This window comes from Amaranthus tricolor, chromosome 16 (genome assembly GCF_026212465.1).
Source record: "Amaranthus tricolor cultivar Red isolate AtriRed21 chromosome 16, ASM2621246v1, whole genome shotgun sequence".
NCBI classification, from domain to species: domain Eukaryota; kingdom Viridiplantae; phylum Streptophyta; class Magnoliopsida; order Caryophyllales; family Amaranthaceae; genus Amaranthus; species Amaranthus tricolor.
Window position 1 is genome coordinate 453,535 of NC_080062.1, and position 24,358 is coordinate 477,892.

General features: G+C 37.8%; 1 protein-coding gene across 1 annotated transcript; it reads right to left on the bottom strand.

Moving 5' to 3' along the window:
* Positions 1–156: 156 nt before the first annotated feature.
* On the bottom strand, positions 157–24,115 carry LOC130802169 (auxin transport protein BIG). The gene is made up of 14 exons (XM_057666087.1): positions 23,683–24,115; positions 23,477–23,583; positions 19,378–19,543; positions 13,245–19,282; positions 12,540–13,154; positions 12,258–12,438; positions 10,008–10,242; positions 5,361–9,911; positions 5,053–5,275; positions 4,536–4,940; positions 3,953–4,096; positions 2,178–3,203; positions 1,570–2,070; positions 157–1,135 (listed from the first exon to the last, which is right to left on the bottom strand). The coding sequence occupies exons 1-14, from the start codon at positions 23,942–23,944 to the stop codon at positions 347–349; spliced, it is 15,243 nt and encodes a 5,080-aa protein (XP_057522070.1). The 5' UTR covers positions 23,945–24,115; the 3' UTR covers positions 157–346.
* Positions 24,116–24,358: the final 243 nt, after the last annotated feature.

Below are 24,358 nucleotides of genomic sequence, written 5' to 3' on the forward strand. Positions count from 1 at the left end.
ACGTCATTAGATTATTACTTCTATATTAAAGGAAACTTGAGAAAGATAGGACGTTATGTCATGTGGTTCTACTTAATGATACCTATAATATCTAGTATTTAAATTTTATTATTCCTAACACTTGCGATTAATCCGTTACAAAAATCACAAGGACAATTTTGAAAAATGTTAATTCAATTGAATCAACAAAAGTACAAAACTGTATTTAGGGAGAAATAGGAAACCCATATCATCAGCTCAAGCAAATAGAGCCATATTTGATTGTCAGGTGATAAGGAAAAAAGAAAAACTCAAATACTAGAATTGTACATCAAAACTACAAGATTTATCGAATATACCATTTGCTTCAACTCATACCTGCGTTAATAGCCGCCTGCAAAAATTCTTCACAACTTTTAAATCCACCGGATAGTACATCTGATAAAGCACCAATAATGTCGAAGGCTTCTTGTAAGTTGCTAGCAGAAGACATATCGTCCAACCATGATAAAAGCTCTTTTGAAAATCCAACCATCTCCTTCATATTCACTAGTTTTTCCTTCATTATTATTTCCCAACTCTCTAAGCTATTCTCATCGTCCCCTTCTGACTGTTTTGATGTTCCTTCACCACTGGACGAGGCGCCAGCAGCAGACTTTCTCGGTTTGAAGAATTGTTGGAGTTGTTCTATTAGACCTGTGTAGACGAGCATAGGTTGAACGATAGGAAGTAGATCATCGGTCCCACTTGTTTTTGATGATTCAGGCCTTGCAGGACTAGAACCTCGAGGCAAAGATCTGTTGTGGGAATGTCGCACGTATGCGTGATAGATGCCTCGCTGAAGGAAGGCACGACGGTGCTGGAGCCAAGACTCATAGGACTCTGTCAGAAGAGAGCTCACCATCATGTATTGTACGGTCTCTTCTGTACTATTAGAAGGTTGCATTGGAGACGATGATGAAGGTCGAGCATCAGAAGATGAGGTGAGATATGATGAGATTTCCCTCGTCATTGCACGGCGCTGAGAGCAACTAGATTGATCCAACAGATGACGAGCCATCTGGATCATAAAAGGTAGGAAGTTGGAGTTGCTCTCTTTACCTCCACCTTTGCAGTCGGTACTGAAAGATGCCCCAGTTGCAAAACGGGCTAGCATCTGTAAACAGAAGAAAATCATCAATTATAGCCAGGAGTCGCAAGAATATGACAGAATTATAAAATTGAATGTTTCTGCCATTGTACACTGACTTCCAAAGTTGAGGTGGGAATATCTAATTAAACCAACTTACAACTAAAACCTGATTTTAAAGGACTCTAAAAGGTAGAACATAAAACTGTACATCTGTCCAAGTGTTTTGATATCGAAGATTCGAGAAATGATCTAACATGAAAGCAAAATTTAAACTTCAATCATAATAGCTGGTCTATGTTGTACGCCTCTAAAAGCAAGTGATCCAAATCATTCAATTACATGCTACAGAACCATAAACAATTTAGTATGAAATTACAGATGTGAATTAATTGTTCATTTAGACAACTGGAAAAGCTATCACAACAGAAGAAAAGATGTTGAAGGAAGAATTTACTTACCAGAACAATGTCATACATCAATAAACGAAGGTTAGTTCCACTAGCATGTCCCAATGCATTCAGATGAGCCCAGTACTGGTCCACATAGCGGGCATACTGAACCAATGGAACAGCGGGTCCTCTGATAGGAAACAAAGCATTACAGAGAGTTTCATTGTTTCTAAGGGTAGCCCCTTCCCACTCTTTCTTGGGATTCTTCAAAGCAGCATCTGCTCTTTTAGCCTCCTGGTGACACTGGAAATGGATGATGTTAAAATGAGACACAGTTGTATAAACACACTCTCCTCTACCACTTCCTGAAGTGCCAACACCTAGATTCACTCGCTTGCTGTACGAGTATACTCCCAGAAGGTCATTTGGCCTCAAACTGTATCCCTCTCTGCACACCATACATGCTAACCCGTCTTCTTCCTCCACATCCTCCAAACCTTCAAGATTTGGACGAGAAACAACAATACGCTCCCCACCATCAGAAGATAGTTCCTGTCGCATACCCAGACCCTGTATATGCCCACCATTAGCTAAAACTACTTTACTAGAAATACATAACTAGATTTAAAAGGTAGACAATGATGTGTAGATTGCTTAAATTTAGCAATAAAACATACCTGTAGCAATTCTTCCCTTCTCCTTAGAGCAAGACGCCTCATCTCATCCTTCGTCGCATGCCGTAACTTGATAATTTTCTCCCCTAAAAATCCATCTCCATTCCCTTCCTTGTCGGATAGTGTATCAAGTAAATTTTCAGCTCTTGCTCCAATCTCATTCTCTCCTGACACACCCTCCAATGCATGGAGCAAAGGTAAGATACCTCCATCATCAATATAATTCTGTGTGGGCATATGGCCCATTGATAATCCTCTCAGCATAGATAAGATAAGTGGAACTGATGGCAATTTCAATCCCAATGTCCACTCTGGCTTAGATTTATAACCAGGATGCTCAGAAACTGCAAAACTCTCTCTAAGGTGCTGAATTGCAACTCCGGTAATTCCCCTCTCCAATATAATATCCTTCAGCCGCTCCCCACAGGCGCTAGTTTTGAGGGACTCAGAGACTCTGACAAAGTTCTCTACTGCAAACCTCTGATTTACAGCTTGCTTTGCGGTGCTCTCATCTTTGGGGTCATCTTCATGCTGCTTTTGTAGCCGGTCAAATTCTGTCCAGTTCTGTAGGTATGGATCAAAATGCTGGACAAGAGCTTCCATGGCAGCAGGCTCACCATAAGTCAAGTAAGGCAATATTCTAGCCACCATCTCAGTGTTCCTTTGTTGTTTACTTGATTTCTTCATGCCAGAAGTATTAGATAATCGTTCCAAGAACATTAGAACTATCTTCTTGGCCTGTTCGCCAGCACCAGTTTCCTCGCTCGTGATGGTAAGACCACTCTGGGTAATACTTATGTTTTCACTCTCATTAGCTTCCAAAGTCAGCGCCTCAACAATCAAAAGAATTCCTTCAGCAGCCTCCATAGCATCAACAGCAAAAGCACGTCTTGCTGTTTCAAGAAGTAGACTCAAAGCTCCCAGCCTCAGTAAGGCTCGTCTATTCTCTCGTATCTTGCAGCAATGCATAAGAAGATTGAGCACCACAATCAACTGTTCATGGTTGGATTTCAGATCATCTCGCAGGCGCTGCATTTTAAAACAAGTCCACACCATTGAAGCATCACAAAATGAAAAAAAAAATTGAAAAGTGATATGCTGCTAATCAAAAAATGTAGACCAAAGTTGTATCCTACAATATATAACCATTGTTTTTGAACAGTACAGTATAATTCTTGTATAACATCAAAAGATGGATAAAATCCTCAATGACACTTACATAGTAGGAATCGGTACCACAGTGTAAAGAAGCAACATCTAAACGACACTGATCCAAATTCTATGTTAACAAAAATTTTCACTTATTCTTAAAAATAGTCTGTAATATGGAATCTACCTATAAGTTCATAGCTTCTCCAAAAAAACCTCTTTTTAGTGCACCGTTTTATGTACAGGAGTTTTTCACATGAGTGCATCACTTCCTTTTGTGGAAGGTTTTCTAGGGAAGAATTGACAATTTACCCATATTATTACATAACTCCTTTACATGGGAACTACTCCCTCTCTCTAGTCGCATGGGCACTTAAGTACAAACGCAACTCTCTTTATTTTTACTTTGCTTGCTTAATACACATGGTTCACTTAAAGAGGCAAGGAAGTAAGTGACTCATGTTGAGTTTTTGAGTCAACTATGAAATTCATAAACAGTTTTTGAACATTATGCAGTATTCCTATATAGATAGCATTTGTCATGTCAGGAACAGAACATCAATCGTTGTCCAAAACAAGAAAGAATTAGCTGTGGGACAAAATAAAATAATGAGAGGCTAATGACCTACCTTAATCATGTCCAATAAGATTTCTAACCCACCATACTCCCTAACAGCACCTGCTATTGCAAACTCCACCTCTGGATCTTGAGATTCCTCTCTATCTTCATCCAACTCTTTTATCATGGGTTCTGTAGCTTCACCATCTAATCCCTATCATATTTCAAAGAGCACAAAAAATTAGAGTTAAACTTTTTTCACACAGCTAAGAAAGCTCAGAACAGTGAAATAATTTACGTCTCAACTATACTCCTAGATACAATTCAATGATCGCTCAAAAGACATCATCATCGGACAAGAAGGGAACAGGAGAATATTAAGGCTTACTGTTATATCTAACTTGTTTGTCACCAACTCTTATGTATAATAACAAACCTCAAAATTAGTCTTTCCAATGTAATGGAGAGTCCAAAGGAACACCACACAGACAAAAGTAATTTGCATAAATGTGAAGGTGAAGCTAAGGAAAACAAAAGCACATGCCTTTTTACACCAACATAATAATAGTTCCAAAAACAAATATTGCAAGTTCGTAACAGTAGATGGTCAACCCAATCTTAATCAAATTAAGAATCTGAAGGTGAAGCTAGACCTGAAGACGATATGTTACGATCATTGGAGGAGAATCCCTCGCTGAAGCAGTAGCACCAGCAGGTAGCATGGTCGCATTAGCTACAGTATTTGAAGATTGAAAGCTGGCTTTCTTCCACACTTGCTCATAAACTTGCGCAACAGTCAGATCAAGAGAAATGATATTCCCAGCAACTAACAGTTCCATTCCATAGTCATCTTCTACAAGACCCAACAGATCCAACTGATGGCAGATTTTGTTTTTTACATCACGCATTAACGGACCAACCTCAGAACTGGAATAAGGGTTTTTTGTCATGGAGCCTCTGATAAATTCTTCCTGAGTATGGGCTTTATTAAGGATTAACAAGTACACTGATTCTGGTTTTGACGGAGAGATCAAATTACAAAGCTGCTCCAAGATAAACTGCACAAGACAGAATTTGGGAAAAAAATATCAAAAGCAAGTTGACTTCAGAGTTTCAGAAATAATAAAAAGCCAATAATCTATGGAGGCTAAAGCGGAAAATAAACTTTACCAAAGAAATTTGTCCTTTCTTTTCATCTCCATGAATTTGCAAACCACATATACAAGCCCGTATGAACTGTCGCTTATTCTCACTGCTTTCCTGCAAAAGGCTGTCAAGAAGATCTTTTAATAGACGATTGCAATCACTGATCAACTTTGTCTTCTGGACCACCAGTCCACGGATGATGATGAGAGATTCTAGAACTTCTGAAAGTAATTCATCTCGCATGAATCTGACATGAAAACATTGGAATTTAAGGATCAAAAAAGTCAGTTAACAGTTGAAAATAAAGAAAAGTAGCAGTTTTGCTTAGCAACCTAGCTCTGATGTTTGGGATCTCCAAAAATTTTCCAAGAAGCTCTATTAATTTGTGAAGTATAAACCCTTGCGAAATATCAATATGAAGGCTCCTCTCTAGTGAATCAATGTTGTTAACTTCTTTGGTAATCAACTTGCATATAGTACTCAAACATCCCTTAACGGTAAGAAATAAACGAGCATCTTCTGTCTCTATCATCTTGAAGAGTAAATCAAAATACTCCACAGCATTTTCAGCAGCAGTAAGAGTCAAGGGTAACCATGTCATTAACAAGTTCAATAAACGGAACCGTCTTGAAGAGCTCTGGGCACAGAGAAGGTTAACCAACATACACATCTCTGATCTTATTGATTGCGAACAAGCACTTAGAATAAGTTCTGAAACCCAAGATCCCAGTTCAAATGATGACAAATTACACCGAGCACATGCACGGCGCTTCCACCTAAGTCCATATTTCAAAGCTAAGAAGTCATATCTTTGAGACCGTGACTTGTGGCTGGAACCTTTGACTACCTGTGAAACTTTGCACTGCCTCCTAACAAAGTCAAGATATGATGCCCCCCGTTCCCATTCTGAATAGCTCAACAGCTGTATGTCCTTAGTCTTTTCAGAACCGTTCCAATTTCTCTCCACCATCTCTGATGTAGACTTTCCCCCATTAACTGAAGCACCCAAGGTACAAGAAGCATCAGAAGTATTATCATCTTTTATGATTTGCCCATCCGATGAGTTGCCAACTGTTTCTTTCTCCAGTATGTCAGATTTTGGTGGGGTACATGCCTGAGATATGATCCTCAGGCAAGGAAGAATCACATGCTCAGAAATCACTGGATGATTCGAACCCACTTTTATTGAAGTGAATAGCAACTGGAAAACAACACGCAACCTTGACTCCCAAAATTCATCGGTTGATGAACAAACCTCAGAAAGCAACAGCATTTCTTCTCGGGTGGCCACAGCAATGTCCATGGATCGATGATGTTCAAGGCAGTACATGACCTTCTTCTGTATTAGACTGTTCAATTGACCAACAGCATCCATATCACCCTCAGAAAAAGCACAAAGCACTGCTCTTGCTTGTGAGCGGGCAGTTCTCGGACCTTGATGAATGTTGTTTTCAAACAATTCCGTTAAGATGCCAGATGCAACAAGCTGTTTCTTAGAATTGGAATGCTTGGAAAGTACCTGCAATATCTCAAGGCACTGAACAACAAACGTGGTTGCACAGCCATAACAACTGCTTGGTGACCTGGAAACCACAAATCTTGAAGGTTCTGTTGTGTTGTCACAATGTTTTTGGTGCAAATAATTCATCAGAACTCGCCGAAGACCTTGCAGGGTCTGGACACTTTTGCTCACAGAATCAAAGGCTGCCTTGCACTTCTCACCATAGAGTACACCTAGAAGTGCAATTTTACGGTTTATTTTACAAGACGGCCCAGGCAAGGAAACCATCATCTGCTGGACAGAATCCTTTTGCTGTGAGTCTATTTCATTCTCACCGATGCTGGATACAATCTTAAGCAAGGGTTTTTTGAACCCCAGTAATTGCTGATATCTCCTGTGAGCAATTTCCGATTCAGATTCTATTGCAGCAAGTCCTCTCTTCATATCTTCATCATTTTCCATGTTATCAAAGGTAAAGCTCGGTTTTGCCATGAAGTTGAATTCAAAACGACCATATTTGCTGTATCCACATTCATTGCACAAAAACGAATCCAGATTTTCGTAATTAATATTACGACATTGTCTACATTGATATGCATTCTCATGGCAGTTGCTGCAGATACCATGCCTATCCGTGACGGGCCGACTACATCTCGGGCATTGCAAAGGCTCCATTGATGAAGCCTGAAGATTTTCATAGAAAGAATCAAGTTCAATCATGAAATTGCAAGCAGTTATCGGAATGGGAAAATCTACTTTCAGCTCCGTCTGGTTAGATGTGAGGTGGCAACTTTTCGCACGCTTCCATAGAGACCAATTGTTTTTCAACTCCGATAAATCAGTCACAGGTCTGTTGTTGTAGTACAAGTTCAGAACCTTCACTGATTTGGACTTACGAGCATCATGCACATTCATTGTAACAGATTGGATGGTGTAGCTTCCCGTGCATTTCACTATTATCCGGTTGTCTGTGTATTTTGTCTCAGATTTAAGGTTCTCTAGCTTAATCCTGCTGTAGGGCACCTCAGGAGAGCTACAAGAAACACAAGGCTCACTCTCTAGGTAATATCCATCAAATTCCACAAGACCACTCAATGTGTTATAGATTCGGGAATTGGGATGGTTTGCCAGAAGTTCATTTTGCATATGAAGAGTCTCATAGAAGCATTGAATGACGTCAGAAGTAAAGCATTTATCTAGAAGTTCAACATTTAAATGCTTTGAGCTGACATCAGGGACTTTGCCAAGCAAACATGTAAGCAATTCGGTATACTCAGCAATATTTGGTCCATACATGGGCAAACATTTCACTTTCCCCAAAAGAACCCTCAACATGTTCTCCTTAAAATACTGCTTCCCATGCTGCCAGATGCCATGAAGAACACACTTTGCTTCAACACGAACAGCACTTGAATTCCACTCCAGAAGAAAACAATCAATGAACTGCCTCAAAACTTTACCATCCATATCAGTAAAGATGTCAACTGCCACTTCCATATCGAAGCAAAATTTTTCAGAATTAGACTCTATCCCATCATCACCTTTTTTCTTTTTCTTGGAATCCTGTGACTGTGAAGCAGATTTGTTTGAGCCAACTGCAGCATCCCCTGATTCTGCTTTTTGAGAAGAATGGCTTATGTCCTTTCCAGTGTAGAAAGCCAAATTTAGGAGTTTAAGTGTTTGAATAACAGACTCCTCACCAAGGTAGAATATCCACTTCAACAAAAGAGGCAAAACATCTGCATGTCTTAAACAATACTTCTGCCAGTTTCTAGGACGTGCAGCAGCTACTTCAGCCATTGTGCACAAGCACTTAATAATTTTAACACTTCTCTCATATGAGACAGGATTCTGAAATGTACCCGTCTTGTTCACATGCTTGTGTAACCTCTTAATTTCACTCGAGAACTGCCACGAGTCTCGAACACTGTAATAATGAGACTTGCTTCCACATAAATGAAGAAAAAGTTTTCTTGCATACCTTCTAACAAAAGTTGTCTGAGGATTGTTTATGTAACTGCAAAGAACATCTTGATAACCGTCTAATTTTAGGTCCTTACTGGAAGAAAATTTATACACCTTCTCTTTTTCCCCCGTCTTGTCATGCTTTTCAGGACGAACCAAACTGTAGACCAAACGAAAAGTATTCTCCAACAAGAGCCTATGATAGTCAGCAAAAATGTCAACACGATGGGATTTTGCATAAGAATCAGAAAAGAATGGAGAAAAATTTCCAGCTGGCAGTTCTCTTCGAACACTTAGTAAAGCTCCACAACCAGAACCAGGGTGTGAAGCAGATGAAATTTCAAGATTACCAGCAGAAGACTTGAAAACATGAACCAACTGCTGCAAAATATCCATGAGATAGTTTACAAAAGACTGTTGGCGAAGGATATTACAAGCTCTTTGCAGTTGCGCAGCAAAGTCATTCTTATCTTGGTTATCCGAAGAAACTGCTGCAGTAATTGCAGCAGACGATGGACTTTGAGTATAGCTTCTATCAAGTACATCAGAAGATCCGCCAGATTTTGGAACAGCAGTATCACTCCCAGGCTGGTGCCAATTTCTTAGCATCAAGGTAAAGAACGTAAAGACGAGAATAGTGACTTCACCGCATGAAGACCGGGTTCTGGCAACAAATTGTTTCTTGAGATTAATTTGATCCAGAAACCACTTAATCAATTTTTCCAGATCTAAGCTTTCAGGGTCAGAGCTGTGTATAAATGGCCCACCAACAGCAGAAGAAAGCCGGTAGAAAAGCTGCATAACCGGAATAGCTCGAACACCAGAGGTTGCTTCCATCCAGCCTCTGAGTTGCTCTAAAAGCTCAGAGATAAGCAAGGAATTCACAGCGCGCTTGGAAGCAGAGATTAAGACAGGATCCAGCACCGAAGGTGAGAAATCCTCATGCTCATTAGGTTCCAGCACATGGATAGATGTGGTTGAATTTTGCACATTTAATGACCTTGGCAAGATGCTTGAGTCACTTGACTCATCAGTGGGGAATTGGATGTCACTGCCTTCTCCACCTAAAGTCTCTACTTCTATTGGGATTGCCGTCATCGGATGATCTCGGGAATGTGGCGGAGGAAGCCTATCTGAATCCAGTACTTCATAACACGCTTCACATAAATCAAAATCAGGACAAATGGTACAATGCCATCTTCGCCTCAGTATAGGAACTGTGGAGCAACCATCACAACAATATTGAACCGAGGATGTGAGAGAATCTTCTTCCATTATGACCTGTGCATTGCCTCCAGATGCCGTCACTGTATCAGGATTAGCAGATGCTGAAGCTGCAATGTCTGCTACATCATCAGTGGCCAGCATAGTTTGCTTTGGAAATGGAACCTGGAGCAGTCTTGAAGAAATTGCCAAGCTATGCATTGCGTGAAGGAAAATAGGTCAATGTATAGAAAAAATTCAAAAAAAAAAAAAAACATGGAAAAAAAAAAGGCAAAAAAATCCCCCTTACCTGCTTGCTGTCTGGACAGCCTCATTAGTTGAAAATAGGAGCTTCTTCAACACTACTACTGCAGCTGAAACAGAATGTCCACCTACATCCTTCGCATGCAAAGCTAAACATTCTGCATAACAGTAAATTAGCTCCACAGCAGATACAACAATATTATTCATGGTTTGAGTGTCAGGCTGCTCTATCTCCAATATTCCCCACAAAACTTGCATAAGTCCATCAACTACTTGAGAACCTGCATGTCAAAAGAAAAGGCGTTCACACAGTCAAATATCAAGCAGCAACAAAATAAAACATTTATAACAGAATTTTCTCAAGAGCATCTAAAACTCAGTCCCACCAAAATTTAAAAAATAAATACAAGATGCACAACTGGACATTGAAATTAATGAGTTAATTGTCATTAAATCAAATACGCTCATGGCTAAATGGGGATCAAAAGCATCCCCAACTCTTCAATTAAAGCAAAGGCAATAGGTGTAACTTCAACAAGCAGCTATAAGTCTATAACTAATATTCTACAGCTTCACCTCCAGAACTAAAATTACAAGCACCAACAATGGCAATTGCAACCAAAAGGGAGTACAAAAGCCCAAAATCTCAAGAAACAAAAGCAATGTGAAAATCATCTTTCTAAATTCAATGTCTCCAAGAAAAAACAACTCATTCCCAAAATCTGGAACAGGTTCAAAAATAAGAAGACAATAAATAAACCCTTGGTTTACTGAAGAAATATTTTTAACTTAAAAACAGAAAGCACCAGTTAAGAGTGAAACAAATTACTTTCAACAAACTCATATCTGGATTAACTTTCAGCATACAAAGAAAAAAAAAAGAAACAAAAACTAAGATGTAATTTGATATTTATTGTGGTTTCTAGTATTTGGATCAATCACAACAAAGCACAATCGTACAAACTGATTATAAGAGCTTTTGCACAGTTTTTAAGAAGTAGCAACAGAATACTTGAAACCATTGATAGTCACCTTGTTTATCTTCTCCTCTATAGTATCAGACTATCAACACAAATGTCTTATCTCCTTCCTTTCTCAGTTTCTTAACTAGCAATGGGTCAGGGTCAGGGACAACGACAATAGATTGGTGAGGAATTTGTAAATTTTAATTGAAGGATTAAATATATTTATTTATTTTGACCTAATGTTTCTTCTCACCATGGGGTTATTTTTCTCTATTCTTTTTGCACCTCCCTTCTAATTTCTCAGTATGTTCAACACCTACTCCATGGCGAAATAAGTATTTTGGGTGGGATTGATAAGGTATCTAACCGTATAAGCCTTTATTTTCTACATCCCCAATTCTTTGTCCCTATTATTCTTGATCTACTGTGCTATTTTGGTGTGGAATTCAGAAAGTATGGGTAGCACTAAAGTTTTTCTCAATTGAGAAGATTCAAAAGCCATTGTGATTTTTCAATTATGGCAAACTATCTCGATGTACCCAATGCAATGGATTAATACTCCCTTTCGCTTACCAATTGGTGTTCTTGTTCTCTGACTTCTACTTGTTTTTATTATTATTATTATTATTATTATTATTATTATTATTATTATTATTATTATTAATTTATTTTTAATTTTACTTTATTTTATTTTATTTATATGCATTTTATTTATCTTAAGGATCACGCTTGTGCAATAAGAATGCAGGCTTGTGGAATTAGCTTCAGCTTCACTCAGTCCTATTTGTTGCAAGAACTTCTCTTCATCTTTCTCGAGTTGAGGGACTTTGTGCCGCGCTCTCCTTTATGGGTATGTGTTACCGCCTTCCTTCCCTCTCTAAACCCTGCTCATAGTTTTTCTATGGGCGGAATACACTGGGTATGATAATGATGACAACGACATAAATGATCAAAATCACTATTCATAAGTAATATATTATGGCTTTAGTTTAATTTATTACGAGTTACTCTCATCAATTTAAAATTACAATATTTCTACTTTTGTGAGAGCTTGTGCAATAGGGGAAGAGTTGATGGAACTATAGTTTTGTTAGTTTCAGAGAAAAAAAAAAACTAATACTTAAATTTGTTTATAACTTGGGGTTCTATTAAATTTTAAACAAAAGATAACACTGAACGAGACCAAAATATAACACTACTTAAGTCCAGCAAGGTTAGAATTTCAAAGACCACTTACCAATACAAATATAACACTGGGCAAGAAAGGAAAGCAGAACCATTACCAAAATAGAAACAATAAGAAAAAAGATGAATTACAAAGTTCCTCATACCATTTGTCTCGAGAAAAACAGCCAAATTTGACCTCCGATGAAGAGCAATCTTAGATACAGCACGCATCTGAGCAGTGAATTCCTCAATTATCCACGCTGAGGTAGAACCCCCAACCCCCAACCTTGACAATAGCAAAGTTGCCGATTTCACCACACCGAGAAGGCGCATACTGTCCTTAACCTGTATAAATAATGCAGAAAAGTAAATTAATTTCAAACAACGCAAAACAAATTTGTGAAAAATTGCAAGCAACATGAGAAAGAAAAGTGAAAGGTATAAACCTGGTAATAAGTTTCTCTTTTAGGGAATACAGCCTGCAAGATACGGCATGCAGAAGACTGCAGTAATAGCTCCCTGTCACTTTCAAAAACCGTTTCAAGCAACTGCTTGCACCTGAGTATGCTTGATTCAGGTTTCACATCTTCAGCTTTCAGGCCCTGAGGCTTGCACAGTAAATACAATTTCGATAGAAGTTTGAGCCCGTCTGCCAACACTTGTTCCTCAGGAGGCACAGACTGCATAGAACTGATTTTTTTCCTTGAAGCTGTACCCCAAGAATTACTTCCAAGAACACGGGCTTCCATGTCTAGAACTGCATCCATTTTTTCTTTCCAGCCAAATTCATCCTTAGGGCGTCCATAAACCTCCAGTGTGTCTATTCTAGGCAATGCAGAGCCATTGAAAGCAGGTCCAACTGAGACTGTAAATTCCTCATCAGCAAGGAGAGATTCGGCAATAGTAAAAGGGATGTCATACCAACAACGCATGCCTTCATCTAATTTAATCACCCTCTGAAAAATGGTTATATTAGACGGAATGTGACTGGCCGAGGTATTTCCAACATGTACACGGATGCCAACCATTACTATATCAGGGTTTGGATTTGAGACAGTAATCTGAAATATAAAAGGATAATAGTATTAAACTCGTCAATTTAAGTCAATTTAAGATGATTGAAAAACTACTATGAAACATAGATGTTGTACCTTGAAACCAGAAGTGTTGGGGCTTTCGAGAAATCCATCCTCAGATCCCAAGCTCTGTTTAGCTCCTTCAGAATCACCATTTCGAACGGCATCACCACCCAGTTTCACATCAGAAGTGAGGCACACTGTCTTCTCAAAGAAATCAAGAGGAAATTCAGGATTTACTCCAGAGTAAGCTTTATTATTAAGTATGTTCGGACCCAGTTTTTTGACTTTCTCAGCTATTGCATTTGACCCAGAATCAACTCCAGCTTGAACAGGTGAAAATATCTGAAGGCTACCATCATCATGCAGGACTAGAGTGTGAAATTTGTCCTTGGATATGGGCTTGTATGCAGTTACCCCAACCACAGATGAGTTTGAACCAACTGCATGCCGTATATTCTGAGCAAAAATCTCATGATCCCCCATTGACACAGTAAGTGCAGCATTTGATTTCCAACTCGAAAAGCATACAAAAAACCCACTACCCGGAACTAATTCTTTCCAATGATGCAACCCAGCAGGTCGACGCTTGTCATCTTGTTCATCCTCATATACAGCAGAATTCTCTGTTAAAGATGTCGCATCAGAGCTCAACCGACCAATAAGTGTACTACCATCTTGATATGATACAAAAAGTAACTTATAGGTTGGTGAGAAATACAAAGACGATCCTTTGACATGGTAATCCCTTTTGGGAATCTCAACTTTTTCATTCAATTGTTTGGTCCCCACATTAATTTCTGTTGATAATTCAAGCTTGAACAAGCTACCCAGTTCTGAAAGTACAATCAGATACACCTTACCCTGAGATGCCACAGAGAGTACAGCATCCATGATCATCTGATCTGCCAAGGTGAAGTAATGCAAGGGGCTGATGTTGTCCTGTGACAGATCATAAATCTTAACAAATTTATTAGTGACAACCATAAGTTGCACTTGAGAACCTGGAACCCAATCAACCCTCCTAATATAAGCACCCTGAAGAGCCAGTTCAATGGCAAGACGATCAGTCACCTCACCCCGGGGACTAACAGTAAAGACCTGGCAGTCTTCATAACCCGCAACAGCAAGATAATTCTCAACCAAAGGGTTAAAAGCAAGATGTACGATTTCAAAACGAACAATATTCTTGGAGAGAGGCTTCACATTAGTCTTGTCCGCAGTCACAGGTGCAACAGTGGCATGCCCAATCAGCTGTCCAACATCAAATATAGCAACTTTATCACCCTCTCCCACAGCAAGCCTCCCACGAGTGCTAACACTAAGCAAGGATTTCATTAGAAAACCAGTGGCCAGAAGTGATCGTAGTTCCTTTGAATTGGAGTAATCTGCCTTAATCTTCAGATCTAATGAACCACTTTTGTACGCCTTCTTCAAAAGTAGGTGGTCAGAACCATATAATAGTACTTTATCTTCTCCTAAAATCAAATTCTTATCTCTAGAAAGGTTGCCATCTCTTCTCTTTGTGATGGATGGCAGAAGCAAGTCACAAACTTTAAGAACCTGGGCCTCGAGATTAAGTTCTTCATAAAGGCGTGGAATTACACCTTGGATTTCATCAGGGACAGAAAGCCTCAGAGAGTTTTCTGCTTCAATGGATACATCTTCATCAGGATCGGAATCACTATCTGGCAACTGTTCTCCTTCAGTAAAAGGAAGCAACGGTTGGAAATTGCCAGCACTCCTATTTGGTGTAGCGCTGCTACCAGTAAATTTCCTCGGCTTCAAACATTGGCAAGTACTCCCCCTAACACCTCCAGCACCACAGTCACAAAAGAAACGACTGGAACGTGAATAAACAACACGATGACCACGGTGACATACTTTAGCGCAAACAGAGCAACATCCTTTTGAGACGGTTAGATCACAAGTATAACAAAAGTACCAATGTTGTTCCATGAAATTGCTGCCGCTGGAGGTAAAAGTGCAAACCTTGGAAGCAAGTGCTCTTTCACTATTAGCATCATCTTCATCATCCTTGTCTATACTAGCTGCCTCCCCATCAGAAGTTCCATCATCCTCATCTTCATCAATAGATGCTGCATCACACTCAAAAGGTACTGAGGTGCCATCCTGATTAGCACTAAGAATGAAAGTCTCAGAATTTTTTCTCGAACTAGCTTGTCTACTAACACTAGAACCCAGCCCTCGACAGCTTTCGGACAAGGATTTCCCAGTGTTCTTAGCTGGCATGGCTGAAAATGATCCAGAATCAGACAGGATAGTCTCAAAAAAACTAAAAAGGAACTTCAGCCCCTGCAGTTGATGCTCATCAACAGCTAGCTTCTCCATCAAGGAGAGACTATTCTGCAGCAGTAGTCTCATAGAAGCCTCATCTCTTAAAAGTTGAGTCACAAAGCCAAAATATGATTTTGCAGTATGAATATCATATACTGTGAATGCTGTCTCCAAGGCTAGCAGTAATCCATTGAACATATGACTGAATAACTCTCTCGAAAGCGAATCATCAGAAGATACGAGGCACAATATAAAGCTCATGGTAGACTCCCGGAGAGACATTGAACTCCCTCTGGCACATGCAGTTGATGCAAGACTACCAGAATCTGCAGCTGGGAAACTCAACAATCTCTTTTCAAACCATTTGGACAAAGAGTTTACATCCATTGCAAGGAATTTCTTTTGTATTTTCTGTTTGACACAATGACCCAGGTCCCCTGATAAAACATCAATAAGGAAATTAAGAACCTTCACATTTACAGATTCGGAGCAACAACTATCCAGAGAGTCAATCAGTACAAGCAAATCACCACGCTGTAGACCATAAAGGTCAACAACCTGTTGAGGAACATCATTCGAACCAATATAAAATCTAAAGATATGGTCCCCTAAAGGATCTCGATGAAGACTGTCCATTGTGTCAACAGCTTTGACAAGTAGCTGTTCAAGCTTAGCATGGTCAACATTCTCACTAAGATTAATGTCTGAAAGAAATCCTTCAATCTGCTTCAACAAGAACAACAAGCTATAATCTGGGCATTCAGCACCAGTACATCCAATACATATATCTCTACACTTCCCACCCAGATTCATTAAGATCCTGTCATATTTCACTGACATCACCGAGTCAAGAATGTCATGCAGGACGTCAGTCTCCACAGATATTGCTGCACTAGCGCCTATGATTTTAAAGAGCAACTCAAGAAGACAAATTATCCCTTTGATACAGAGGATAGAGGAAACTAGAGTCCCACTGGAAGTTTGACGATGAGAAGGGAAACCATGAAGCGCACATTCAGAATATATAACACCCGGTGAATTCGAAGCCCTCTTGCTAACTACATTATCAATCTTTTGAAGGAGGGAGTAGAAAGACTCCAGCCCCTCATGAACAAGACCATTCTTTGCTTGAATTTCATCCTTCACGCAATCCTCAAATTCAGTGTGTTTGAGAAGCAAAAGAGTAAGGTGTTGTGATTGATCCTCACTGATGGTGAACAAAAAGGACTTCTGGTAAATTCTGATATATCTTGCCAATATTGAGGATAAGCTTTTCAAAATGACAGAGACCTTATCAGTCTCCAACAGCTTGGCAATGCAGCTTTCCGCAAAAGAAACCAACTCAATATCAGATGCATTTCCAATACGTAGATTGCCGACTCCAGAGAGAGCCTTATTAAAACAGTAACTTTCAGAACCTGTATAAAGGAAAGAAAGAATTAGGGAAAGCCATTGCCCACTTCTGAAAAAGCTCCAACCCAACTCCAGAATGTTGTCAGGCATGGCAACAGAACAGAAATGCTGAAGCAAGCTAACGCTAATATCCACAAGGTCCACATCGCTATTCACAAAATTGTAGTGTCCTAAAATCAAATGGCTAACAAGAATGAAATGATGAACATTTGATGCATCAAAAACACCGTCCATACTCCAAACAGCAGACAGGTGATTCGGAGATAACCCAGTAGCAGGTATATCCCAGCAAAGCAGAAACATGTATCTCTCAAGAACCAAATCTTCCACGGTTGCAGCCTTCTTATCCTTCCATAGCATCAAAACTGGTGAGAAGACAGCATATATGTCATTCCAACTCCAAGACAGTCTTAAATCAGCTTCATCACAGCTGAATGGCCTCGCGGGCATAGATTCAAAATCAATAAGGTGATTAAGCAGGTTGCTGAGGTGAGGCTCTTCTTTAATTAAAGGACTCATAAGATTATTAATTACTAGTGAAGACCAACATATCACAGGATCATCGAGATGCGGATAATGGGATCCAACAGATCTGGCTGCATTCAGCTTAGATCTGAAATTCATCAGCAATGAAGTTGGACAAGCCCGTGAGTTTAGCATCATATGTCTAAAAACAACAATCAATCGTGAAACTATCAAAGCCCAGCAGGACAGCTGTGAACCGCTCAATATTGGTAAACTGGCAACAATGTTCTTTAAAGTAGAAAAGATAAGGTCAGCTAATGTCATCTTCTCACTTTCAGAAGACAGATGGAAAGCCAAAAGAATGATCTCCAAATGGAAGACATTAGGAAGAGAGATTAGAAATTCCCCAAGAATAGGACAATCTGCACGCACAACTTTTTCTTTCTCAACAATGAAATTCAAGAACTGCCGATAAACCATAATCCTCAAATGGCTCCCAGTGGAACCCACCCTACAAATTAAAGTCTGAGCAAGCAAGGCAAGTGTTTGATCACTGTAAACATAATGTCCATTTTCAACCTTCAAAATTTGGCGAACAAGGTACTCTTCAAGCTCATCAGAGAGAGCATGACGCTTGAGCAAACCAATAAACATCTCCAAACAAATATCTTGAATTTGCTCCATCTTACTCTGCTCATGTACAACACTACCATCAAAACCCTCGGAGTAAGAAATATGACAGCCGAGTATTGACAATAGAGAATTAATATTATCTCTACTAAGCTTTTTGCAAGCATCCTCATAGACACAAGCACACCATTCTGAAGAAAATATGCAGGACTTAAGGAAGATGAGTAATTCTGTACCAGCTTGTATCACCAAGTTATAGAACACAGTGAGAGGATTAACAGCAGGTGCTTGATCATACCCATCATTTGATCCAACCGAACGACCACCCTCAGAAAAGAGATCCCCAAATAGCGCCTCATCATCATGGCCACCTGTGTTTTCTAACTCGGAAATAGAAATAGATTTCACACTAGAACAAGATTTCTCAAGTTTCGGTTGCAATTTCACTCCTTCAGTGTGCAAGAAATAAAGAAGATGAATCAAATTATCCACCCACTGAATTGATTTTGGAAATATAATTTTCAAGAGATCCTCAACTGCATAGTTCTCAGTCAGTCTTATTTCACCAGACTGAACATGACAAACACCTCTGGTCTCAAAATCAGCACTGCCAAATGAGAAGTCAGAGCGAGAATCCTTCACCAGATGCATATCATTACCTTGACTCTTCACATCTCCAATAAGTTTCACTATATATGTTACACATCGAGGAAAGTAAACCAAAGGAGGCTTCAAACTACTCACTGACTTGTTATATCTCCATAAACTAAGATCCAAAAGACTAATAATAGATGACAGTACACATGCCCTAACATTTTGGAAGACCATCTTATTGCAGCTGAGTAGTTTTATCAAATGTAGAAACTCTTCAAGGATGCTCAATACAATACCTTCATAGTCAGAAGCTATGTTGCTACTTATGAACTCAAGCTCAGGTCTAAACATGCCAGGAAGCATATCTGTAAAAGCAGCAACACTTTGCAACATTTTAGAGCCAATTTCAACATAAGGGACACTCCTTGCAAGATTGCCAAGTAGCTTCAAAATATTTAATACGATTGATAATCTCTGGCAAATGCTTGACTCTGCTGTTTTCACATCAAATGCTTCTAGAGGCTGAACAATTTTTTTACAAATTAAAATGAGTCGATGGATGCATGCTAATCGAAGAACAGCCCACTGCTGAGAAGAAGACACCAACTTGTTGAAATCCTGGGAGAAGGTTGAATAAGAAGGGGACAGTGTGGCATTATCAAGTTCTGTATCCGAGGCCAAAGTCATAACAAGCTGATCAACAGGTTGTTCTCCTTCATAAACAACAATTCAGAATCAGTGACATCAAAAATAACTATGATTGGAAAATGTAAATACAAAGACATCTATTGTTCCCAAAGAAGCATACCTCGAAAATTCCACCGGATGTGCTCTTCAAACAAAGAACCTTCTTCTGTACAGGATACAAGAGGCAAGCTGTCCACAAGGGAACTTCCCAAGCTGGAAAGTGAAGAATCAGATTCGCTATCCATCTGACTAAGCAATCCTGTTTCCAGTAACTTCACTGCCATAATCTGAAATATATATGGAGAGGAAAGTCAAATAAGTGCTTGACGTACCTCAATTCATCATACCCAATATAAAGGATGTCAAACAAAGTCTTTAAAAGCAACGAATGAAATATGATACTCTCTATTGCACAGATGACAATAAACTATGGGGGAAAAAACAGAACAAACCTTGTCAGTCCAGTAGATTATCCAGTTACTGTGCTATATAAAATTAAATTGAAGACATTAACTTGAAAAATAGCATAAACATATATAGCCAACTACGAGATCTTAAACTATACCAAAATACAGTACATTGCCAGTCCAGTAGATTATCCAGTTACTGTGCTATATAAAATCAAATTGTAAAGCTGAGAAATGGAAACAAAAATATATAATATTCGTATCATTAAATTTACAGACAAAGAAACAAGAGCTAACTTATGTGTCTTCACCAATTTACTTTCTCTTTAGGAAATAAGCAAAACTATTCCATTATGTAATGCCCCAAGCCTCTATCCCGAGCTCCTTCAACTATCTAATAAAAAATACTTACCAAATAGATAAAAATGAATGAAGGAGAAGAATATAAGGAGATGGTCATTAAAATCGATTTTCTTAGTTGTAGATTAGTACTATCTCGAGTTTTTAGTAGTTGTCGCACTCGTATAGTAGACATTATTCATCAAGCAATATTGCTATACATCTTTTTTTTATGTTAATGAATAAGAAAAAACATAATCAAATAGGATCTTGTTGGATTCATATCAATGCATATTTTCATAATATTAACTTCTAAAAGTTTTTAATTATGTACAACCAAAGATAGTAAGGGACAATATTTAAAGATAGCATGAAAACAGTGTAGAAACTATTAATATCAAAGGGACATATTAAATAAGGCTGAATAAAATATAATCTTTGTAGGCAATGATTTGCCATGTTGTTTTGTTTCAGTTCAACATTCTTCTTGTTGTGTTATTATTCTGCAAAGCTATAGATCTGTCCAAAAGGATTTTTTGCCATATAGTACCTCTTATAATTTGAAAATAATACAGAACTACCTTTTAAAACTCAAAAAGTTATCGAAAAGTACCTTTTATATTAGATTTTTTCCTTAATACTTGATATAACTTAAAACTCATTATACAAAAATCCGACCTCTTTTGATTCCTAAGACCCAAAATTCCATTCCGGACATTGAACAGCGAGAGTTAGTACATACTTGATAGAAAAGTAAAATTCCACTTTATTTTCCATCAATCAAAAATGCTTTCCTCCTATATTTTCTTTCAATCAATCCACTTTATTAACTATTCTCTCACCTTCTATTCTTCTCTCACGCCAAGACCAACAATTCTTACTACCTCTTCTCTATATGTTAGAGGTCAATTGAATTTCAGAGGAAGATTATTAAGAACCACAGTTCCACTTGCTTCCTCCAAAAACAAGCAAAAGGATTAACGGAGGATCTAATTGAATAGTCATTGGAGCTTGTTTTTAGGAAAACTGCACTCAGTTCAAAATAAGGTAAATTCTCAATTAACCCCCAAAAAAATTAATAATTCAATCAATCCATAGCATTACCAACTGAATTCACAAGAACCCTTGAAATCATTTTTTTTAGCTAAATAAATCCCTTAAGGAGATTCATTTGAAAAAATGGAAAAAACAACACAAAAAAAAGTTAACTTCAAAAGAATCTAAAAGGGTTTAAATTCAAATAATAAGGTTACCTAGTGAGAAATGAGAAGCGGAAAAAGGAAATTAAGAAAATATAGTATAAATTGTGTTTGGGATTCGCGGTTTAGGGAACATATGGAATAGCATGAATTTAACTAAAATTTTTAAGGAAATGATAAGTAGCTTTCTTTCACAAGAATGTGTTACACAGAGAACAAAGACAACTAAAGCGGTCAATAACTTTTTGGCCTAAAAGGCCAAGAGGGGTCCCATTTCTTAAAACACTTGCTAGTTCAAAAATGTACTTCATAAACCTAGACATGAAAGGTGCTTTTCTATAACTTCAGTATCGCAAAAGATACTACCACGTTGCCAAAAACCAAAAAAAAGGAAAAAGAAAAATCAATGTGTTCTTCATTATTGTTACGTATTATGCTTTTAACGTATGAACACAACATAATCATGGCATTTGATCTTCTATAAAATCAAAAGAGATCTATACTAAGAATATTTTATTGTCCTGAACTCCTAATAGTAACTCTTGAACATTCAACATCAAAAAAAAACTCTTGAACATTATACATCGAAAAAAGTCTTCAACATTCATTACGCATATGAAATCATGACCACAGGAGCACAAATGCACAATGCTACTAGCATCTAGTGTTACTAGATCCATAACTAGATCAATCTTCTCCTCGCTCTGCTATTGCTCAAATAAACTTAAAATCACTATCGAACTTCCTTGTAGTCCATATAGGCAGAAATCACTATTATTTTCATAGAATAAAAACAAAGCCGCACCGCATCGCATCGAACGCGTAGTAAAAATTTTCAAACTAAACAAACTTATATTTCCCACGTTAGAAAGGTGTAAAAAACGCGTTTTGGCCCATATCAAGGGATATCTTATGGTTTCGACCGATATTTAGCCGCTATGATAACCGCATCATTCCCGTTATCGAATCAGCATTTCGTTATCGCATTTTTACAATGTGATCATTTCTACAATAAAACAAAATTCATACGAGAAAAAAGAAAGACAACGTAAATTTTCAAACTTTACAATTCTATTTTATGTATCACACTTCATTATCAATTGGTAACAAGGGTAAGATACCGTACATCCACCACGAGAGCCACTAAATGGAATTTAGGTAACGAAATGTTGTTGTTGACATACATCATTCTTTCCAAATTCAATGTAAAAGTGATAAAACAGAATACACCTAATCCATTAATGCGAGTATAAACATAAAATTCGACGAAAACAACGTCAACCACATCTGAGCATTGCATTAATTAAGCTTAGCATATGCTTATAAATGATGCGCTTATGAATTTCAATCATTTGTGCCTTGTATCAACTAATCTCGGCATATACTTATAACAAATGCGTTTATGACTTTCAATCATGCCTACATGTGTACAGAGCAACAGACATTCAAATGATCCTATATTCGCGACAAGGGTATAAAATTGCATTCTAAACTCTAGAAATCTTGCACACTGAAGGAGTGAAATTGCAAGCTTCCATATTTTGTATGTAGTATCACTAACATTTCAACTACAGAAATAGATATGCACAATTAAATGTCGAAAAACAACATCAAGCTCATAATTGCGCAAGATTGCTAGCTTTTTCGTATCTCCCAAGCATCATTTCATTTCCACGCTAAAAAAGTAGGATAAGTGCAAAATTATACCTAAATGCCATTTGTGCATGGGAACATTTAGGGGAAAGGAGTTGTAGAAAAAATGTAGGGATGTGATTGTTGTTATCTGTATAGCAAATAGGAAAGAGAAGGAGAGGCAAAACTTTTTCACATTTACACTATGTTAACTTTGGAAAGAAAAGAAAAGAAAAGAAGGGAAGGGAGGGAAAGAAAGGGAAGTAACTTTTGTTTGTTTACGAGGGAAGGAAAAGGAAGGGAATGAGAGTTTTCCATTCAAATCTTTTCAACTTTTGGAAGATTGATACTTAACAAAAATCATCTATCCAATCCCTCCAAATCCCTTATTTTCCCACCATTTCTTTACATCAAAGAAATCCTCCTAACTCAATGATTTGGAAGACGAACTGCATAACTATTTAAAAAAAAAAACAATAAATCCTCCCCTCCCTTCCTCTTGCCATCTCCCTTCCTTCCTTCCTTCAAATGTTATCCAAACGAACTCTAAGAGTGTTAATCACATTTACACTTACTTTATTTCAGTATTAAAGACGAACGGCATACCAATCAAATAAAATAGCAATACAAAAAATTCACTAACCTGCAAATTCATATCATCATTATAATTTCTTGATTTCTCCAAGCAACATAAAGCGAACTCCATCGATTCATGCAAAGTGGCAACAACAACAGGCTCTACATGCTCAACTACTCAAAAAAAAAAAATCCACAAGATATTCAAGAAATCATCTTTCCAAGAAAAATAAAAATTCATATAATACATGTCTATATCAAATAAAGAAATACCAGAAAGAGATCGCGAAGCAGAAGCAATCAAAGTCGCGATAGAACAAACAGAATGAATCTGCGAAACACTCCAAGATTCAAGCCCTAACTTGATATCAATATCATTACGTTTTTCGTCATCGATCACTTTAACACCGTAATTAAGAATAGAACAGAAACGGTACAGCCCTAATTTAAGTGAACTAGAAGTTCTAAGCCTCAAACATAGATCATTTTGAGTAGCTGATACAGCTTCGATAAGCTTCGCAAGCTCATCCGCCATTATCGCACCTTGAAATTGCGATCGATTGATTGATTATCGGAGATTTCAATTCATCGAAGAAAATGAGAGATAAAGGGAAAAATTCGTCGAGAATGAAATGAGAATTTTTGGAGGTTTAAGGAGGTGGAAAGCGAAGAAAAGAAAAAGAAATCAGATTTCTTTAATTATAGTAAGACTACAAGATTAAGTAATTGTCAATTTTATTATTAAACCGACTAAACTTTTTCTAGTTTTTTCAAATACATGTAAGTTGACAAGAAAAAAGAAAGTACTAGTACTAATGAATTATAAAATCCAAATGAAAAAAGACTTTGATTTTTAGATTCTTTTGAATAGTCTTCTTATTTTTCATTGTTTATTATTAATATTTTAAATTTTCTTTATCGTTTATAATTATTTGATTTTCATTTTGAT

Bases quoted from the DNA above. Each gene is read 5' to 3' on its own strand.
- LOC130802169 (XM_057666087.1), bottom strand. From the start codon at position 23,944: ATGGCGGATGAGCTTGCGAAGCTTATCGAAGCTGTATCAGCTACTCAA. The intron at 23,584-23,682 runs GTATTTCTTTAT...TTTTTTGAGTAG, and splicing joins TGCTTCGCGATCTCTTTCTG to TTGAGCATGTAGAGCCTGTT. The intron at 1,136-1,569 runs GTAAGTAAATTC...TTCTGTTTACAG, and splicing joins TGATGTATGACATTGTTCTG to ATGCTAGCCCGTTTTGCAAC.